The following is a 20,750-nucleotide window of genomic DNA, read 5'->3' on the forward strand; positions in this document are numbered from 1 at the left end:
TCTCAACCTAAGGGTTAACTTTTTCGGTACACTTCTATCTCCAAAAATATTTATATTAGAATTCATAATAGCAGCAAAGTTACAGTTATGAAGTAGCAAGGGAAATAATTTTTTTTGACTGGAGGTCACCACAACATGAGGAACTGTATTAAAGGATCGCAGTATTAGGAAGGTTGAGAATCATTGTTTAAGTGGACATAGAAGGAGATGCTAAGGAGGACCCCAGTTTCTATCCTGGAGTGGCCCTGGAATTCAGTACCAAGGCAGTGATGGGTTTCCTTCAGGTCAAGTTAGTTTGAGAAAGCTGGGAGATATGTAGAGAGGAAAGGGCCAGATTTACAAACCTCAGCTGGAGGTCAGAAGAATGGACTGGTCACAGACACCCGGGCCTACAGATTTCTTTACATTTCTGATTTAATGTTTTTGCATGTGTATGCATATGCACTGTGCATGTGTATTTCCATATTGTAGGCACATGTGCATGTGTGGGCAGCTCAAGGTAGACATTGGGTGTCTCCCTACCCCACTCTCCACTGTATTTATTGAGGCCAGGTCTCCTGAACTGTAGCTTGCTGATTCCAGCTAAGCTAGCCAGGCAGCTGACCCTGAGGATGTCCAGTCTGCCTCTCAGATGCTGGGATTACAGGTAACTGCCATACCTGCCCAGCTATTACATGGTTCTAGAGATCTGATTTCTGGTCTTCATGCTTACATCGAACATGTTTTAGTCACTAAGCCATTGTCTCCCCACAGCCCTGTTTTAAAAAATTAAATAAAAGTTTTGATGTTTGAGTAATGACAGACCCAAGGGAAGCTGCAGCTGGGTCCATGCATCTGTCCTTCAAATTCACCCCTGGTCCTGTCCTGCACAGCTAGAGTGATGTTGAAGTCAGGGATAGGGACACTGCTACCATCCACACAGCTTTTTCATATCATGATTGTGTGCGCACACATACACATGCATGCTGTGTGCATGGTATCTGGTGCAGTTTCAGAGCATGTGTAGATCTGCCTTGTCACTGTCACTGAAGGCTCTTCCTATGGTTAGAAAATTGCAGAGAAGTTTCTGTGGGGAGGTGACCGTAGGGTCTCTTAATAATGAACCTTCCTGCCTCATCCTCGGCTCTGCACCCTTCCTTCCTGCCCCATCCTCCTCTCTGTACCCTTTGTGCAGGCGGCTTTCTGCTCAGGCTCACTTCTGAGTACCCTCCCCCTGTGGTCCATCCTGTGGTAAATAACCAGCTTAGAAAGGACAATGGACTAGTTTCTAAGCTGCATTTACCAGAAAAGGCTACATGTCTAGAAGGCTTTGCAGGGCCTTGTGCTAATTTTAGCTTGAATCAAAGAAAATACACTTTCATGATTTGTCGATTACATTTAACAGCTGCAGCTGACGCTGGAGTGACCCTGAAGTCCGTGTCAAGAGGTTAAAGCAGAGCTCCGTGCACTAGTGACACCATTGGGGGTGCTTCTGTTTTTTGGCTAAATTCTACACTTTGAGGGGTCTTTCCTAAATGAGACAGTCTCTGAGAAACCTAGTAAGTGAACTCCCACAGAAACAAGGGGGAGGGAAACACCCTATCTTCTTGATATCAATTTTTGGATCCACGTATTTTCGGTCACTCACTAGCATATTAATTCTTCCATCCATGAATTCTGATATTGGAGGTCCATAACAGAAGCCACAGATTCACCCAGTGGAAAAATAGTCCTTCAGGCTGCAGAAGCAGCAATTGAGTAGTGCACCACTGCCATCTAAGGCTCATGAAAGAAAATTTTAAAAATTGAGATCTGTGATTCATGTAATGTATGTCAAATAGCCCAAAGAGTTGTTTGTGAGCTTTGAAACCTGGGGCTGAGAAAATAGCAGAAAAGGCCGGGACATGCCCGGGCAGGCCCATCATTACATGTCCTGACTGGCCTGTTGCCTCCCTATCTCCTGCACTTCTGACAGTCTGCTGATGTTTAAATCAACCAATCATGTGAAACCGCGCCAATTCCTCCCCCAGCACCACCCCTTTTCTTTAAAAACCCCTAGCTTCCAAGCCTCATGGTCAAATCCACTGTCTCCTCCCTGAGATACATTTCGACCCAGAGCTCCGCCATTAAACTACCTCCTGTTCTTACTTCAAGTTGGTCGTCTGTTCGTGATTCTTGGGTGCATGTCGAATCAGGAATTGAGTGGGGGTTTCCCCACTAGGTTCTTTCAGCTCACATTCAGTGTTGCACCATAGGGTGGCTCTTGAATATCTTGGAATCGAGACTTGTTAGACTGTTCCTGGGCCTTTCAATAGGAACAATTCAGTCAACTTCAATGGCTCCCAGAAAAAGGAAGTCTAGTGTAGAGAAGCTGGGTGTCAAGGGGACCGTGAGATGAAGCTGACAAGGCTTCCCACACCATTTGGATGAGGACAGAGCTAAGCAGTGGTGACAGTATCTAGGGGCTCTGTGTCAGGCAGCACAGGGTTTGAGTCCTGAGTCTGTCCCTTGTCAGTTACTGGACCTAGAACAAGCTACTTAGGCCTCTTCATTCATTCTATGAGACAGGGTGTTCCTAGGGAGCCAAAGGTGGCCTCAAATTTGAGATTCTTCTGCCTTAGCTCCTCTAGTGCTGGGATTGGAAAGTTGAACCATCATGACTGGACCACTTAAACTTTTGGAGACTAGTGGTTTTAATACCTAGTGGGAAACAGGACTAGTGATCTGACCCTAATTAGGCCAGCATGGCCATTAAAAATATGTGAACCACAAAGAACATATAATAGAGCCTCCAAATGGAAGGCATATATAGTTCTTACTGACTGGTATCTAGTAAGACTAAGAAGGAGATATGGGGGACATCGAAGGCTACACAAATGAGACAGAGAGACAAGGTTTCACAGGGTCAGTAGGAGTTTTCCATTCAAACGGGGAAGAGGAGTCCAGATGCAGGAACTGTGTGTACAAAGGCATTTTAGTAATAATTGTCCCACGTGCTGAGTGCATTTTATTGAGTTTGGCCTGGTCTAAGCTCAAAGTGGATGAGGTGTGGCTGGAGAGAAACTCAATGGTTAGAGCACTTACCACTTCTGCTGGGATCAGAGTTTGGTTCACAGCATCCAAGTACCAGGGCTTACAACTGCCAGTAACTCCAGCTTCAGGAGATCCAATATCTTGCTCTGGGCCTCCACAGGCACCTGCATGCATATATGCAAATGCATGTAGTCTTTCTCTCTCACACACATGCCCACAATTGAAATAATAAAATAACTCTTAAAAATCCACTGAGTGAAATAGAACAGGTGATTTTGGCTAGAACCTCCAGGAGGGCTCAGGAGTCCATCTTGCTTCCAAACTTCCTCCAACCTCTATCAGAGCTGAATCAAGTGGGCTGGAAAAGGGCAGGCCTGCATAGGGCAGAGAGTGTATACCAAAAACCTCTGTGCCATCAACAGTTTCACAGGCTCACCTACTCCCCTCTCCGTACCCTCACCCCCTCTTCAAATCCCCTCTTCCCACTCCACCTGCTCACTCCTACCATGTTTCCTACCTTCATTGCTTGTTTCCATCTGCCTGAAGATCTTGTCTGTTTGATTCTCGGGCATGGACTTGTCCTCAGGCATCTTCATCACGGAGGACACCATCTTGTAGATGGCCTGCAAAGGGGCATCTGTGAGTGTGCTCTGGAGGACGGAGGGTGAGTTACGGTCCTTGCTCAGCTAACCAAGGAGCAATGACAGGGCAGAGTCAGGACCCTTCTCTCATCAGAACAAGTCTCACAAACAAGGTGCTGGGTAAAGGGAGCCAGGAAAGTTTAAGTGATGTTCAAGAGCACAGGATACAGCTGGGGCATGGAAGAATGTAGGGCTCCTTGGTTCTGAGTAGAGGGGAGGTTGTGGGGGAAAGCATCTGTCTGAAAGGAAGGTCTTTGGTGGGGAGCTGGGAAATCCTAGAGGGAAGGTCAAAGGGGAAATCCATTGATCCCTGCCCACCCATGGGTCCTGAATCTGCAGATTCAACAAAATACAGGTGGAAAATAGTCTAGAAAACGAAACTGGAGGTACACAGTTTCTTGTTATTTCCCAAATAATACAAATTATTATTAACATCTATAGCCATTGTATTAGGCACTGTATATAATTACTTTACTTATTTTATGGATGTATGTAATTATTTATTTGAGGGAGATGACCTCACGACCAATTCAGAGGACAACTTGTGGAAGCTGGTTCTCTTTTCCTACCATGTGGGTCTTAGGGATCAAAGCCAGGCTGCCAGGCTTGGTAGCAAGCACCTTTACCCACAGAGTCAGCTCACTGGACCAAATACAGAGATGGTTTAGAGCATGGAGTAGGAAGGATGCAGGGTGCACATAAGCATTGCTCCTGTGAAGGACTGACTGCTGACTCATCCTTTACTGTGCCGTTCTGATTTCTATAGGAAGCCCTATAGACAGCTAGTGTGTGTGTATGTTATACATATGTGTGTAGATGATCACACACCCATGCAGAGGCCAAACAGGAATACCGGTGTTCACAAGATTCCCTTTCTCTATCACTGAACCCGGCCGGGGCTTATCATTTTAGCTAGGTTGCCTGCTCAGCAAGCTTCTGGGACTCACTTGTCCCCTAGTTCTAGGGTTTCGGGCATGCTCAGCCACTCCTGCCTTTTCCGTGGGTGTTGGGATTCAGAACTCAGGTCCTCATGCTGAGTATCAAGTGTTCTTCCCCACTGAGCCATTTTCCCAGTTCTTGCTTTGACAATTCTTAATCACCTATCTGAGCCTCAGATCTTATTAGAGGTTAAAAAAAAAAGACCCGTTTTATAGAATTGTGTGAATAAACCTGATGGATGAGCTCAGCTGGGGCCTGATTTCCAGCAAGCAATCGATAGATGCTTAGCTTTTATCATTATTCTCTGCAGACATGCAGTCCTTTAGTATACCAGGTAGCAAGTGGGCAGAGGAATGACCTGGTGTATGGGGCCGGGGATGGGGGTCCTGGATCCCTGACTCCCCATGCGCCAGGCCCTGTCAAGTGCAGGTACCTGCACTATCTCCAGCATTTCACTGCAGCTGATGTAGCCATTGCTGTCTAGGTCGTACATGCTGAAGGCCCACTTGACCTTCTGTTTCAGCTTGTCCCAAGAGGTCATGATCAGAGCAATGATGAACACTCGGAAGTTGATGGTGCTATCACTGTTGGTGTCAAACGTGTGGAAGACATGTTCAGCGAACTTGGAGGTGTCTCTGTAGGGGTAGAATTTGGCCTAGATCTTGAAATTGTCCACGGTCAGGTGGCCAGTGGAACACCCATTGAGGAAGCCCTTCTACCACTCCTGAAGCTCATGGTTGGTGAACTCCCTGTGTTTCCGCAGGTCCTGCAGCACCTCAGGACCCAGCTTGCTGTTCTGCTTGCCCATGGCAGCTGGCAGTGGAGACTAAACCTGCAAGGCCAAGACACAAGGTAAGCTGTGGATAACTGAAACTCCATGTCTGGCTTCCTATCACACTCTACCACCATGCTGGCTAAGCAATATCTGCTGTATGTCCAGTGCCATCCATCACAGCAGTGGTTCTCAGCCTTCCTAAAGCTGCAGCCCCTTAATACAGTTCCTCATGTTGTAGTGAACTCCCAGCTATAAAGTCATTTTCGTTGCTACATCATAACTGTAATTTTGCTATGGTTATGAATCATAATGTAAATATGTGATATGCAGGAGGGTCTTAGGTGACTCCCTTTGAAAGGGTCATTCCATTGTCAAAGGGGTTATGATAACAAAGGTTGAGATCTTCTGGGCCAGAAGAACTCAAGACCATGATAGTGCAAGCTCTGGCTTTTAGTATTTCCAGGATGGCTCTCCTCAGGAGGTACAAAATGGCTGTATATAACATGGCAAAACCCAGAACACTCTAGGAAAGACAGAAAGAATATCTTTTTATAGCTAAATACAGTCTACTTGGAGCATGCATGCAGAATCATGGTATAAGGAGACAGGGAGAGGCAAGCCAAAATCAGTGGAATGAAGCTTTGTCAAATGTCCTGTAAGGGTTACACAAGAGGCAGGATTGAGACAAACCCCTCAGCTCATCAGCTTGGGGTAAAGGGGTCTCATGGACCCAATCCTGACTCTTCGCTTTGAACAGCTCGTTCTTTTTCTCGTGGGGGACCCGGTGTGTTTGTTTCCTTGTCACAGATACATTTGCTGATGCTGCATAGTAAATAAATCCTGCCTGCATAGGCAGATGTTAGTGGTTCACATTCCTACCTAACACAGCTAGGGTAAATTTAGAACTAGGTTGACACCCATCCTGAGTGGACTCAGGGATGATACCAGAGAACAGGAACATGGCTTTGGCCCTTCAAAGTTCAACTTCATTTATCAGCAACCTTAATTTTATAAATGACATTTAAAAACCCCATTCTTACCCAGATTTCTGGGTTAATCTGGGTATGTAGGGTTTCATGGGGACCCAGGTATTAAAGCTTTGAAGCATGTTGATAGGGGGTTTCTAGACCCCCCCCCAAGACCTCCTTATCCCCCTCCATACAATACTGGGAGAAGTTATCAGCACATGCCATGCTATTTTTAACCCTAGAAGAGACACCTGGAACCTTATGGGAGTCCCCACTCTTTATTATGCCTATGAGATATTGTTCTGCCAGGGAGATCTAGAATTAGTATCAATCAGTTGGTGAATGTCCTTGTGAATGTTAACAGCTGAAACAGCCCCCATGGAAATTCAGGACTGTGCTTCATTGGCCAGCACACCACACTACAGTCTTCTACAAGGTCCAAGTGTGAGATCCTGCAGTGATTGGCCATTGGCCATTAATACTCGTTCACTTCCCTACCTCAATTTTGATTTCTTTCTTTCACAGTAACACACCTGTATAGCTCAGTTATTTTTGAAATGTGTAGAAGAACTAGTGTGGGTGAGTCTCCTCTACCCAAGTCCCAAAGGAAACCACTCTGAAGTGCTCAGAGGCTTATGAATTCTAAGCACTACGTGCTAGGTCCTGTTAAGGAAGATGAGACATGCACTCAATATTACCTGCCACCGCCCGTCTTCATCACCTCTTTCCCAGGATGTTAGCATTCTATGTACATATTTTATTTACTTATTCACAGGACTAGGAGATATTTAAAGTTCCTTGTCCAACACAGACATATGGCACCTTGATATTGCCTTTCAAAGAACACATTTACTTACCTAAACATGCCCTCCCCTGTACAAACAACCAACTCAAATGTCCACAGTATCTTGATCAGAAATAATCATCAACTCATGTAGTCAGGTGCCACACATCTGTAACTCCAGAACTGGAGGGTAGAGGCAGGATTATCAGGAGTTCAAGGTCATCTATGACTATATAACAAGTTCATGGCCAGCCTGAGCTACATGAGACTCTGTCTAACAAAGTTATATTAAAAGAAAGAGAACAGGAAGTCCAATAGTGGTGCATGCCTTTAACCCCATCACTCAGTGACAGTGCAGACAGATAGGAGTTCAATGAAGGCTACCCTGGGCTACAGAGCAAGTTCTAGGATAGCCAGGACTACACAGAGAAACATTGTCTCTCTCTGAAAGACATACACACAAACATAGACCGGGGGGGGGGGGGAGAGAGAGAGACCGAGAGACAGAGAGAGATCTTCAAATGGAAGATTATGCACAAGGGCATGTGGTGATTGATGCCATCTATGAGAACAAGTCTGATGGGTTTGTGAGTGGAGGCCTCCTGTGGAAGAACTTACTGGAAAGGTAAAGTTTAAGTGGGGAATTGGCTGAATGGACAGGTACCTTGTAGGACTTTCTGTCGTGTTTTCCTTTGTAATTTTATTTGTTTGTTTGTTTTATGAGATAGGGTCTCATGTAGCTAGAAAGAGCGATGACACTACGTTCTTCTCAAAGCAGTTTATTCAGGAACCTTTCAACATGAATGCATGAATCTCTCTCCACGAATAGTCTCTTGTGTATCTCCTTGCCCCCAATCGCAATCCCTTATATAGCCCCTCAACCATGCGCCATCAGCCCAGTCCACGTAAGAGCAGTCCATTGGCCAGAATCATCACTCGTCATATGGTCTGATCTTGAATGATGGTGCACCTACGCAGTTCTCATGATGGTCGTGGCTTATTTTCAGGTGTATGAGGAAGTCGGGTGCAAGTCGTAAGACTTGGCTGCAGTCCCGGGCGCCATCTTGGGACTGCTGTGACACCCACTCCCCACATCTCCCCCTTCTGTACTTATTGGCAGAGAGAATGTCTGTCTTATGTCGCACCCTGTGGCAATGCCCCTTACCCATCATCGGGAGACAAAAAGCATTGGTTTGATCCCTGTCTTAGGTTGGTGACATGCCCAGGAAGTCTTACCCGTCATTGACTACTTCTCTAGCATGCCAAGCCACACATGAGGAGATTGTCCTGTTTTGGCTGGCGCAAAAGCCTGTATCATAAAGGCTTGGGCTCTGCACTGATGACTCTGCTTGCGGCAGGTGCACCAGAAGGCCAGGATGCTGAATAATATCAAACACAGGGCAAGTCCATCAATTCTGGCTCACTCTTTCAAGCGGGAGACAGCGGTCAGCAATCCAAAGCTTCTGCAACTCCAACGGTTAAATTATTCACAGCCACGGCAGTTTGTAAGGGATATGGCCGCACTGGTGGCTGCAGTGGCAGAGATTGCTACAGCAGTGACAATGGCTGCAGCAACGCCAAAAATCCCTCTTAGGTCCAAACAAAGTCATAGCAGAAGGAGCCTGAACAGGCAAAGGTTCAAAGCGAGGCATCCTAGTCACAACAGCTAAATGATATTTAGATGCATTCCAGCACATACTATAATAACAAATATCACTACTACAATTAACAACATTATTCTCATAACTACCATTATAAACAATAAACACAAAAGGAGGCCACATACAAACAGGCATAGCCTGAAAAGAAGCATTCCTCCCTCCAGCAAATTGAAATACAGAAGTTTTAAACACATTAGTCCATTCCAATTAAAACTTGCATTGCCCCAGGCCCCTCTCGCCACCATGCTTAAGGGGGAAAGATCAGTGCAACTACCATTCACCCCACCTAACACCATATATTAAAAGGATTACTAGCTCCTACTTGAGCTGGATTTTGATATGTCCAATTAGACCCTGAAAAGGAACTATTATGGACTGTACCTATATAAGGGGAAAATGAAAAATAATTCTTCACTGCCCAAGGTACTTTTCTAGATTGACAGCCGGTCCAAGGTGGAAGGGAATCACGAACGCTCCTACAAAAAAGGGGCCCATCTAGGTTAGATAGGTGCTATTGCCCTTGGATATTCTGGCAGGCCACAACCCTCAAATCCAGGTAGCAACAGCTTTAGTAGATACAGCTGAACACAATCACTCATCTGTGAAATATTTTGAATCATCTGAAAACACAACAATCCCCTTAGCTGAAGCAGCATAGATTCCCTCACTGGAGCTATCTCTCCATCCCATGATAAAAAAAGGCAATTGTAGCAAAGCATTAGATGTAAAGAATTGAGGAAACACCTGTGCCAAATGCGTCAACGGCATGGTTTTCAGGAACACAGAAATAATTCCCCAATGTAGCTCTTCAGTTCTCACTAGCGGGACCATTCCCAGCCACAGGAATATCCACATCCTCATTGCTCTGATTGCCCTGAATTGCTCTGGTCAGCCTCTCTGGGATCCACAGCAGTAGTTGGTGATCCTGGGGAAACACACAAACAGACCCTCTCTCCCAAACCAACACTGGGTCAGGGCCCTTCCAACAACCAGTCAAGAAGTACACTTGGATGGGATAATTAGTTTGAGCCGCTACAAATCTCCCTTGTCCCAGCAGCATGTCTTGATCCCAGGCTGCCTGGCCATTGCCAGCATTTATTGCTGCATGCTCAGCAGCAACCTCAATGAAAAATGCCGTCCAGTCTAAATATTGGCCTGGTGACAATCAGGCATGAGCCAGATTCTGCCAATTGCTTGGAGTCATGCAGTAGCGGTGCAGGTTCTCTAACTGCACTCTTACAAAAGCAGCACTGACACCATAAGTACGAACTCCTTACACTAATCTTTGAACAATCTTCCAATCAAGTGGCTCATGATAATGACCTCCCTGTGCATCCTTAAATACAGGAAAGCACTGGGCTCCCAGTTCCCTCCAGGTTTCTAAATGCAGACTATGCCCAGATCCTCTGTCAGGGGCTCACGGAGGCTGCCACAGCGGCCCTGGCCCTGAAGGTTCTACCTTCATTTTTAGTTTCTCTAGACTGTCAGCTATGCTCTCCAGATTGTCCTCAGACATATCCCCATCACTAGAACTTCCTTCTGCCTCTGACTTTTGGGATCGCGCCTCTCTCACCTGATTCAGTGCCTCATTGCCCTTTTGGAGTTCTACTCCACACTGGCAGCACCCCTTTAGCAAGAACTCCCTGTTCTTCTGCAAACTTCAAGTCCTTCCCTAACTTCTCCCACCTGAGCCCTGTAAGAAGTCCTGATACAGAGAACCAAGGAGCGACCTGATCCACTACTTTTAAAAAGTTCTACAGGGTCTCCTTTTTCAGCCTGATTCCTTTCACTTTCAGCAAGTCCTTAAGGGCTTGGCTAACTGTTTGACCTGAGGTTGAATTCCCCATGGTGCTTGGTGCAACTTGTCCCAAAACCAGGAACCTTAACTTGTCCCAAAAACAGGAACCTTAACTTGTACCCAAACCGGGAAACTTATAGTCTCAATCCAAGAACTTAAATTGTCCCACTTACCCGGGAACCTTACCAGCTAGCTGCCCAGACTGTGATGAGTTCTGAACGTCCCCGTATGGGCCACCATTGGTCGCCTCCGATTCCGACCAGCAGAAAGAAGTGATGACACTACATTCTTCTCAAAGCAGTTTATTCAGGAACCTTTCAACATGCATGCATGAATCTCCCTCCAGGAATAGTCTCTTGTGTATCTCCTTGCCCCCAATCGCAATCCCTTATATAACCCCTCATCCACACCCCATCAGCACAGTCCACATAACAGCAGTCCATTGGCCAGAATCATCACTCGTCATATGGTCTGATCTTGCATCATGGTGCGCCTGCGCAGTTCTCACAATGGTCATGGCTTATTTTCAGGTGTATGAGGAAGTCAGGGGCAAGTCATAAGATTTGGCTGCAGTCCTAGGCACCATCTTGGGACTGCTGCCACATCTGCTCCCCACAGTAGCTCACTCTGACTTCAAACTTACTACGTAGCTGAGGACAACCTGCACCCTTACCTTCCTGCCTCCCCTGTCTAGCAGTCACAGGTGTGAGCCACAAAGCCTGGCTCTTTTGTAGATTTTTTTTTGTTTTGTTTCTTTGGTTTTTTGTTGTTTTGTTTTTTGAGACAGGGTTTATCTGTATAGCCCTGGCTGTCCTGAAACTCACTTTGTAGATGAGGCTGGTCTCGAACTCAGAAATGCCCCTGACTCTGCCTCCCTAGTGCTGTGATAAAACGTCATTTACAGTTTTAAGATGTCAAAATGTGTACATGTGTTCTTTTCCTTTTTTCTCTTTCAAAGCTTTAAAAATATTTATCTATATAGTATGTTACAAATGATTTTCTTTTTATATAATACATTCTGAGGTTGCCTGGTACCTGCAAAGGCCTGAGTAGTATGTCGGATCCCTGGAACTGGAGTTACAGAAGTTTTGAGCCACCATGTGGGTGTAGGGAACAGGACTGAACTGGGGTCCTCTGCCAGAACAGCAAGAGCCCTCTCTCCAGGATTCCATTCCCCTTAGATTTCATTTTCTACTCAAAGAAGAAGAATCCCCAAATCATAGTCACCCAGCCTCTAACTCTTGACTGGTGGCATGTCTAAGAACCTCTGAGTTGATAGGACACTATAAGCTAAGGCCTGTCTGGGAGGGGCTTCAGGAACAAGAAATAGAGACAGAGCCTTCACGCTGGCACACAGCTCTAATCCCAGCAGTCAGAAAGCAGAGGCAGCCAGATAACTTTGAGCTCCATGCCAGCCTGGATTACAGAGAGAGGACCCTGTCTCGAAAACAAAAAACAACCGAAACGCAGAACTAGGGTCCTAGAGGACCTGCATACCGGGGTGAAGGCTCTCTTGAGTCCCCTGGTGATGGCTTACTGTCAGATCCTCTCTTTTCTTGCTACATGCACTTCCTATCTCACAGCCTTGCTTCTACCACGGTTTATTGTCCTCTTTCCTTATCACCTACAGCCTGGGCTTCAACCACGGGTCAGCCAACCTCTCCCTTGCTCACTGGACATTGAGCTTGACAGGGTGGCCAGTGCTAGCTGGAAGTATCCTCAGAAGCTAGCTACATCCATCTCTGAAGAGGAGCACACAATACCAATTTCCCCAGCCACAGAGAGTCTGCACTAAGAGGACAAAGGCGACTACTGGTGGCTGAGGGGTCACCGCAGGCCTAGTATAAGCATACAGATGAGCTGCTCTCCATGGATCCCACTACCCAGGGCTCTAATCCACACCCCAACATAGAGTAAGACCATATCATGACTCTTTGGGAAGGGATAGAAATGTCCTGGCTTTATTGTAGGTAATTCATTTTGGAAACTCAATTAAGAAAACACATGTAAAGTTGAAGCCACCCTGGGAACATGGAGGTGTAGGTAAGAATAGGGCAGCCAACAGTTGGAGGGTGGTACACCTGGTGATGGTTGGTCCAAAGAATCCCTTAGTGGAGCAGGAAAAGAGGTACAAAAAGAGATGTCTGGGGACAATCCAGGAATACTGATACAGAAGAAAGGGAGGAAGGAGGGGAGGAGGAAGGAAGGAAAAAGGGAGGGAAGGAAGGAAGAAATGAGGGAGAGGGAAAAGGAGGGCATGGGAGGGAGAAGGGAACTGGAGTACCTAGACGAAGGAACAATGAGCTGAGCCCAGGAGGTGACTACTAGGATGTTACTGTCAGAGGCAGGCCCTCAGGAGACCCTCAGGCAGGAGACAAAACTGTGAAACAATGTGAACAGGAGACCCCAGAAAAGAGGGCAGAGTTTGGGGTGGTAGCAGGTAAAAGGTAGAGAAGCCAGGTTGGTTCAAGATGGGAGGTGTGGGGTCCTCTGCTCAAATACTAGTATTGAAGAGAAAAGATCTAGACCCAGTGAAGCCATGTAGCTCCAAGGCCCTCACCACTGAGCCATTCACACAGGGAAACTTACAATGTGTCTCTGGCCTGGAGTTCACTTAGAAATGTCACCCATCAGATACATCTTGCTAACCAGAGAACTGACCATCAGAGAGCTGCAGAACCTCTCCTAAGTGAGCCAGGACCTGACTCCAGGATACCCAGGTATGGGATTGTGCTGGTATGACAGTCCCAGAGAGGGCAATGTGGAAACAGCTGCATTGCCACCATAGCTAGCCCTGTGCTTGTGGCTCCTCTTCATGATCAACAGCCCTGGACCCCACTGCCTTGCCACAGACCCTTGGTTTCCAGCTCATGAACGCAGCATCCACCCACCTCATTGAACACACATCACTGCTGTGTCTGTGATCTATCATCTAACAGATGCTACTAGAATGCCAAACTCCTTGTACCCTCTCTGCAAAAACCTGCCAGGAGGAGGCTGCAGTGCAGACAGCCTTGGAGGTGTTGGAGGAGAGGCTTCATTTCCCTTATTTCTCATGCCCTTCCCAATGGCTTGAAGATCTGCTCCTTACCAAATATTTCGGAGGTAGGAGCTCCAGAACACAGGGCTGTGCCTCTGCCCAGCCTTTGCCTCCTCCCTGTTATCAGGCTGCTAATTAGAATTCATGCTTTGCATTGGTTTTGGACATTCTTGCTGTTGTGGTTATAGTACACACACACACACACACACACACACACACACACACACACATAAACACACATACACACACACAGAGACAGATGGCCTTGTTCTCAGGATGTACTAATACTAATTTGGAGGCAGGAAGAATTTTGACATAGCTCACATCCAAGCAGATCCCAAGTGACCCTCTGTGGATCAAAGAACAAGGCGTAAGCATCAGGAGGATGGAGATCACCCGGGAAAATTTTATCCATGTTTCAGGGCTATCCCTGAGGTGTTGAGGGTTCATGGAATGTAGAAAAGGGAAAAGGAAGGGTCTGATCCTTAGAACCTGGTTCTGAGGAGCAATGGCTTGAAGATCTGCTCCTGCATGCAATGTCATTCAAAGAATGGGTTGTGACAATGGGAATGTGTCTGGCCATCTTAAGCACCTGGGACCAATGGCATAAACAGTATGAGATAAGGAGGAAGAGAGGGTAGGATTGACCCTTTTCTAAAACTCCAGTAAAGAAGGGCTCTATGTAAAGAAGCCTCAGTCATGGAGGGACTCCATGGAGCATAGTCCTCCTGCCCTGCCATGTTCCACTACACCCAGATGGGAAAACACACCTTTACAATGCTAAGTACTGCTGAGACTCTTCAATATCCAGCAGCTAGCCCTGAGCCATAGGAACTCTCAGCCACTGCAGTCAGTGACAGTGACCCCTATTCCCCTACAAAGGGGACAAGGATTCAGTACAGACACTTGGGACAAAGGACCAACAATCATATAGCAAGCTAGCCAAATAACCCTCCAAGAAGGACAAGAAAGCCGGCTCCCAGAAGCAGAAAGCCCCCTACACCCACCTTAGCCTCTTTCTTGACAGATACACCCCTTCACCTGGGAGAGTGTATCACCAGAGAAGCCCATACTTGAGCAGACAGTTAGGACCTGCTTCAGTGTTTTCCAGTCTCTTGGGTTCTTGAAGTATAGATGCTTGAGTCATGCTGGATTTTGGTCCCTACTCTCGAGTGCTCTGCACTACAAATGCACATTCCTAGGCAGGACAACTAGGTGCTCTGGCCAAGAAGATGGAATTTAGAGTCAAAACTGAAGGCCAAGAGGGGATTTTGGAAGATGACAGAGCCTCCAGTGAGTGGTAAACCGTCTCACATGCTTCAGCTAGTGAAGGAAAATGAGATTTTGTAACTTGTGATTCATGTAAAGAGTTGTCTAGGAGCCCAGATGCCAGGGCAGGGCTCTTCTGTAAAGATGAAAAAGAATGCAAGGACACAGGCAAGGCTATCTTGTCTGAGTTGACACCATCTGGCCAGAACCTCCCCTCTGTCTACTGCCCTTTGGCGCCGGGGTAATGTCATACATAAACTGGTTGCTATGTGAACAAAGATAAGCCCCCAGCCCACAGGAACAAGGTCATGATGCCCTTTGGCTGACATGTAATCTTACTGTTAATGTTTGAATGAGCCAATCCCATACCTTTGTTGAAATTCCTTGCACTCCTATCCCGTTTTCTTTCATAAGAACCCCCCTAGTTCTGGAGACTCTGAGTTGACTCCCCTGCCGTCTGTGTAAGGTACATGTCGGCCCAGAGATATTCCAATAAAGTCTCATGTGTATTGCAACAAGAAGGATTCTTGCGTGTTCGTGGGTGCACCCTATCCCTGGATTAGAGTGGGGGTCGCTATATGGGGGTGTCCTACATTTAGGGGCTTGTCCGGGATTTGGAAGCGCCCAGAACCCCAAGAATATCCCTTTGAGGTATGTCTGTGTGAGTTTGGTGTGTCTGAGTGCGGTGCTGCTGAATTTGTGTCTCGGTTTTCCAGTTTTAGTATTCTGGCAACTACCGCTGAGGTCCGTGTGAGTCCAGTGGCTGTGGAAGGAGATGTCCTGAGTCCACAAGCTGCAATCCTGGGAAGACATTCCAAGGGTGACCCTGGAGGAAGTGCTCAGGGTTAGGGACAGCCGGGATGACCTGGCTGTCCTCTGGCAGAGTGAGGAAGATCAGGTGCTCTTTCTGCCGAGCAAAAGTGGACACGGAAACCCACCCCATCAGAGGTAGCGTTTGGCTGGTTGTATAGTTCCAGGCAGGGAAGAGTGTGCTTGGACGTTCTGGTGTCCCTTGTCTCTGTCTTCATTTTGTCTTTGTTTCTGATTTTTGTCATGGGACAGACTGTCTCAACCCCATTATCTTTGACTGAGGACCATTGGACACACGTTAGGGCAAGAGGACGAAATCTATCAGCAAGAGTTAAGAAGAAACCTTGGCAGACTTACTGTACCTCGGAATGGCCCATTTTTGGGGTGGGTTGGCCTCCCAAAGGAACGTTTGATCTCCCCACCATTAGGGCCGTAAAGGCCGTTGTTTTTCAGGAAGGACCAGGATCGCACCCGGACCAGCAACTGTACATCACAGTGTGGGAAGATTTAGCGCGATTTCTGCCTGCATGGGTTCGTCCATTTCTCCCACCAGTACGTCCACGTACCAAGGTTTTGATGGTCTGAGAGAATGCTGAGAAGGGGAAATCGAAACTACTACCTGTAGAAGCCAGTGAAAAATCTACTCCGCTGCAGCCAGCGGCCATTTCTAAAATCTACCCAGAAATAGAGTGGCCCCCTGAATGGCCCAACTCTCTACCACCACCTTATCCCCTGATTCTCCAACCTGTACCCCAACCCTCAGCTCCCATGGCTCCACCTTCGGTTCTAGGGATCGGGGAGGGAGGTCCCTCAGCAGGAACAAGAAGCCAGCGGGGAGCCCCCAGCGAGGGGCCAGCCGATTCTATGGTGGCACTTCCCCTTAGGGCTGTTGGAGCTCCCCCCTGCCAGCCAGAACGATCTACAGCTTCTGCAAAACTGGCCTTTTTCTTCCTGTGATCTCTATAACTGGAAAGTAAACCACCCCCCTTTCTCAGAAAATCCTACAGGGCTTAAAGTGTTGATAGAGTCTCTGATGTACTCACACCAGCCCACCTAGGATGGTTCCCAACAGCTCCTACAAACCCTGTACACCACCTAGGAGAGAGAAAGAATTCTCCTCGAGGCACGGAAGAACGTCCGAGATGGGGCCAGTTGGCCAGTCCAGACCCCGGTCAAGATAGACAAAGGATTTCCTTTGACTCATCCTCAGTGGGATTATAACACAGCACAAGGTAGAGAACGGCTGTCCAATTACCAACAGACACTAGTTACGGGTCTCAGAGGGGCCGCTCATAGGCCCACAAATTTGGCTAAGGTAAGACAAGTTATCCAGGGGCCAACTGAGCCCCCCTCAGCTTTTTTAGAGAGACTCATGGAGGAATGCATTTTGTGGTGAACTTAGGGATAGACTTTAGACTTCGGGGAATCTTAGGCAAGCATTCTACCAACAGTTGTAGCCAACTCCAGCCTACCCTCCCTCCTCTCCCTCCCCCTCACATTTTCATGTGACACAGTCTTTTCTCTGTGTAGCCCTGGCTGTCCTGAAACTCCCTCTGAGACCAGGCTCACTTGGAACTCACACAGATCCATCTACCTCTGCCTCATGAGTACTGGGATTAAAGAAGAGCCTCACCACCATCTGGCTATGATAGAGTCTTTCTAAACAGCCCAGTCCAGCCTTGAACTCAAGACACTCTTCAGTCTGCTGAAATTACTGGAGCACAGCATGCCTTAAGTGCTCTTTTGAAGGAGATGTAAGACATTGCTGCAAGCAGGAAAGGGCAGAGGCCTCCAATTCATTCCCCCAGTCCCTCTACAGATGGATGTCTTGTGGGATGGAGTCAGAATAGGCTTCTCTGTCTTGCTGCTCAGCATCCAGGATCAGGTTGGAATGTTGGAACCAGGCTTGATGCAGCAGGTTCTTTTGGATCCCTGAGCCAGCTATGTAATGACTCACACATGGGTTCCTGATTGGCTGGGATGACAGGTCATATCAACAGTGTTCTGATGCTGCAGGCCAAGAAGCCAGCAATGGCCTTCCCCCAGTAGCCAGGGGAATGGCACGGGGCCTCTAAGACTGGTTCTGCATGGTCAATGACTGAGGCTGCCCTAGCCAGTGGCCAGCACCCAACACTCCTGGGACGGTCCAGCAGTAACCCAAGGGTGCTGAGCCAGGCCTAGCATAGAGCATGGTAGAATATCTCTCATTGCTTGTGAATGAGCCTATGTGTGTCCCTCTCTAAAAGGAACTGCAGTTTACTTCGTCAGGCTGCAATGGGACATGCAGATTTGGTAGTCCCTGGGTCAATCCCTGCCTACAGCCTTCCCTTCTAGCCATATGTTCTTGCTACCTTGATTTCTCTGAGTCCTGTCTCCTTAGCTGTAAACCAAGAGTGAAGGTCCCTGTGTGTGGAGTTTACAGCCTATTTCTATGAAAGGAAACAGAAGCTATGAGGAGACAGACAAACTGAACCACAGGCAAATGCTCGGTGGGGACATTAGAGGACTTTTACTGTGAAAGACCACAGGCTTCCTCAATGAGCTCCATCTGAGTACAGCACCCTGTGAGGAGGGAAGCCACCGAACTGAAAATCTTCTCTTGCAGGTCACACCTAGTGTAGTGCCATTAAAAACCGTGTTCTGTGCTGGTAAAGAGCCCGGGGTCACTGTGATTTGGAAGCATCCCTGGGTAGGGTCAGTGACGTCCTAACTCCTGTACTTCAAACAGGAAATGAGGGGAGGGAAGGAATGATGTAGCCAGGCAAACATCAGCCCAGGGACCACAGAGGCTCCTGTTGCTGAGGGGCAGGTCTAGTACAGGGGCCCAAGCACCAAGGGCTTGCTAGACACAGGGTTGGGGTTTCAGGAGGAAGGCCCCTTCTCTCATGGTGGCAGGTATCCTGGGAGGTCCATGCCTACTGCTTGGGAATAGGAGTGTGAGGGTTAGGGACCCTCAGGCAGTGGCTCACACTTCACACCATACACGTTGTAAAGTTTACAGACACACACACACCCGAACACCCCTTCACCAACACAGAGATGTGTTACCTCACTGACTACTCAGAGGCTCCCATCCCTCCTGGCTCCTGTGATAGCCCAGGAGGAAGAGCGGTTAGAAGGAGGACTCCTCAGAGCACTACATAAGACTCCGGAAGATATTTGTCCTGGGAGCTCGCTATTCTTACACACAGGAATATGAGTCCTTTGCTCATTCATTCATCCAGCCACCTTTACCAAGTACGCATGGACTTGGCCTGAAGATGTGCTGAGCGAATGACCCTAAACTTCGGCAGATGGAGAATATGCTGACTGGTGGACGGGAAAGATGGATGCTGAGAGGAAGCCTCACTGTGCTCAGAGGTGAATCACTATGGCCCAGAGAGAGCAGGAGCATGTGGAGAAATTAGGGAGGAAGGGAGTAGGTCATTATCTACTACCGCAGAGCTGTCACTCAGTACACATTGAGCTCTGAGCTGCAGAGATTCACTGCACCCCATCAGCATGACCCTTCTTCCCATCCTCTCTGGCCACGAATATCTCCACTGCTTCTGTATCCATCCCTATGGCTTCCACTGGGCCTTTGCTCCCACACCTTCTTCAGGCTCTCTCCGAGCTCACATCTCTTAGCCTTCCTGGAATACTTTGAGGAAAAGGGAAGACTCTACATACAACCTTCTATGCCTAACATCTTTCCAGCTTTACTTTTTCCAATATTATAATGAGTTCAAGGCCCAGGCTTTACTTTGCTTTTCTTTGCCATTAGAAACCAGAGCACTCAAGATCACTTGGGACAGTGTATATTCTTAATACATGCTGAGCATAGCCATACTGTCTGCCAAGGTAGACAGCTAGCAGGAAGGCTGTGCCCCAGACTTGTACATGCTTTCATCCACAGGCAGGTGGGTGGGAATGGTGGAGGTGCCAATCATCAGAGGGATCTTTCTACTGATCATCCTCTGACTTCTGACCCCATAGCAAAGTTCTGACATAAGATTAAGAATTATCTGACCCAGACTCTCCTCATTCAGTGCCGAGGTGTGTGTGGCTACAGAGGAGTCACTGGGTGTACACCAAAGCATCCAAGGGCCTCAGGATGAGAAGAGGCACTATAGGCTAGAACTTGTACTCCTCTGACCTCTTTGTCTGCTCCAGCTTCCAGACATCAGTTTCCAGGCTTGACTGGACCCTACCATACACTTGTGCATGGATGGCATCTGGAGTCGAGGACCCTGGGGCCTGGAGGTACATATGCAGTTGACATTCAGTCATATAGACTCAAGAACTGCTCTCTTTAGCCCCAGCAGTGCACACCATATTCCATTGTGTCTATTTTCGATTGAAGGGACTCAAAGACCCTCTTTCCGAAGACAAGGGCCTCTTTCAGGTTATCTCCTTCAGACTTACTTACAACCTGGACAGAATGTCTATGGAATGTGGGGGAGTGAAGAAAAAGGCAGCAGGAGATATCCTCTCCCTCCAGGAGATGAAGGCCAGAAAGGAACTCCACCCACAGAAGTCCTGAGGACACCAGGTGCCATTAAAATCCCTCTATGAATGCTATAGGAGCTTCGGTGTCTGGGGCTGGGTGTAGGGGTGAGGGAGACCCAGCCACTCCTAGGTTTGCTGGGAACTGCTGGTCTAAGTCTCTAGGGAACTAGCTGCATTTACCAGAGCCAGGGACAGAAGTACTGCTTGACATTTGCCTCTGCATGTTGCAGACCTCTTGAGGTAGCAGCCATTGGGATTAGAAAGAACCACGACACATGCATAATCTCAGAAACAATGGTGGTGCTGCTGGCCTCATGGTTAAGTAGGCCTGGCTCATCCTGGTACTTACAGGGTTCTTCTTACCTCTCAGCCTCCATTTCATGACCTGTCCTCTGAGATCTCTGAAGAGACTGTCCCCACAGTCTCTGCAAATGGCAACCCTTTCATCCTCAGCTCTAATGCTCTGCAGGCCTATTGGCCTCGGGGTGACTTATCTAGGACCAAGTGGAGGCCAAGGCAGAGCAGGGATCAGACCCACTGGGGGATGATGCACAGGCTCGACAAG

The 20,750-nt window shown here is 47.7% G+C and overlaps 1 protein-coding gene across 1 annotated transcript in view; it reads right to left on the reverse strand.

Annotated features, from left to right (window-relative positions):
* Nucleotides 1-4,448: 4,448 nt before the first annotated feature.
* Nucleotides 4,449-20,750, reverse strand: part of LOC147001156 (uncharacterized) — a 43,463-nt gene continuing 27,161 nt past the window's right edge. The window contains exon 4 of the mRNA XM_085830232.1: nucleotides 4,449-5,424. Coding sequence (XP_085686358.1) covers nucleotides 5,271-5,424 — 154 coding nt within the window. The 3' untranslated portion in view covers nucleotides 4,449-5,270. The remainder of the gene's footprint in view (nucleotides 5,425-20,750) is intronic.

The sequence above is a fragment of the Mus caroli genome, unplaced genomic scaffold, assembly GCF_978045245.1.
Source record: "Mus caroli unplaced genomic scaffold, Mus_caroli_1 scaffold_14, whole genome shotgun sequence".
Lineage (NCBI taxonomy): Eukaryota > Metazoa > Chordata > Mammalia > Rodentia > Muridae > Mus > Mus caroli.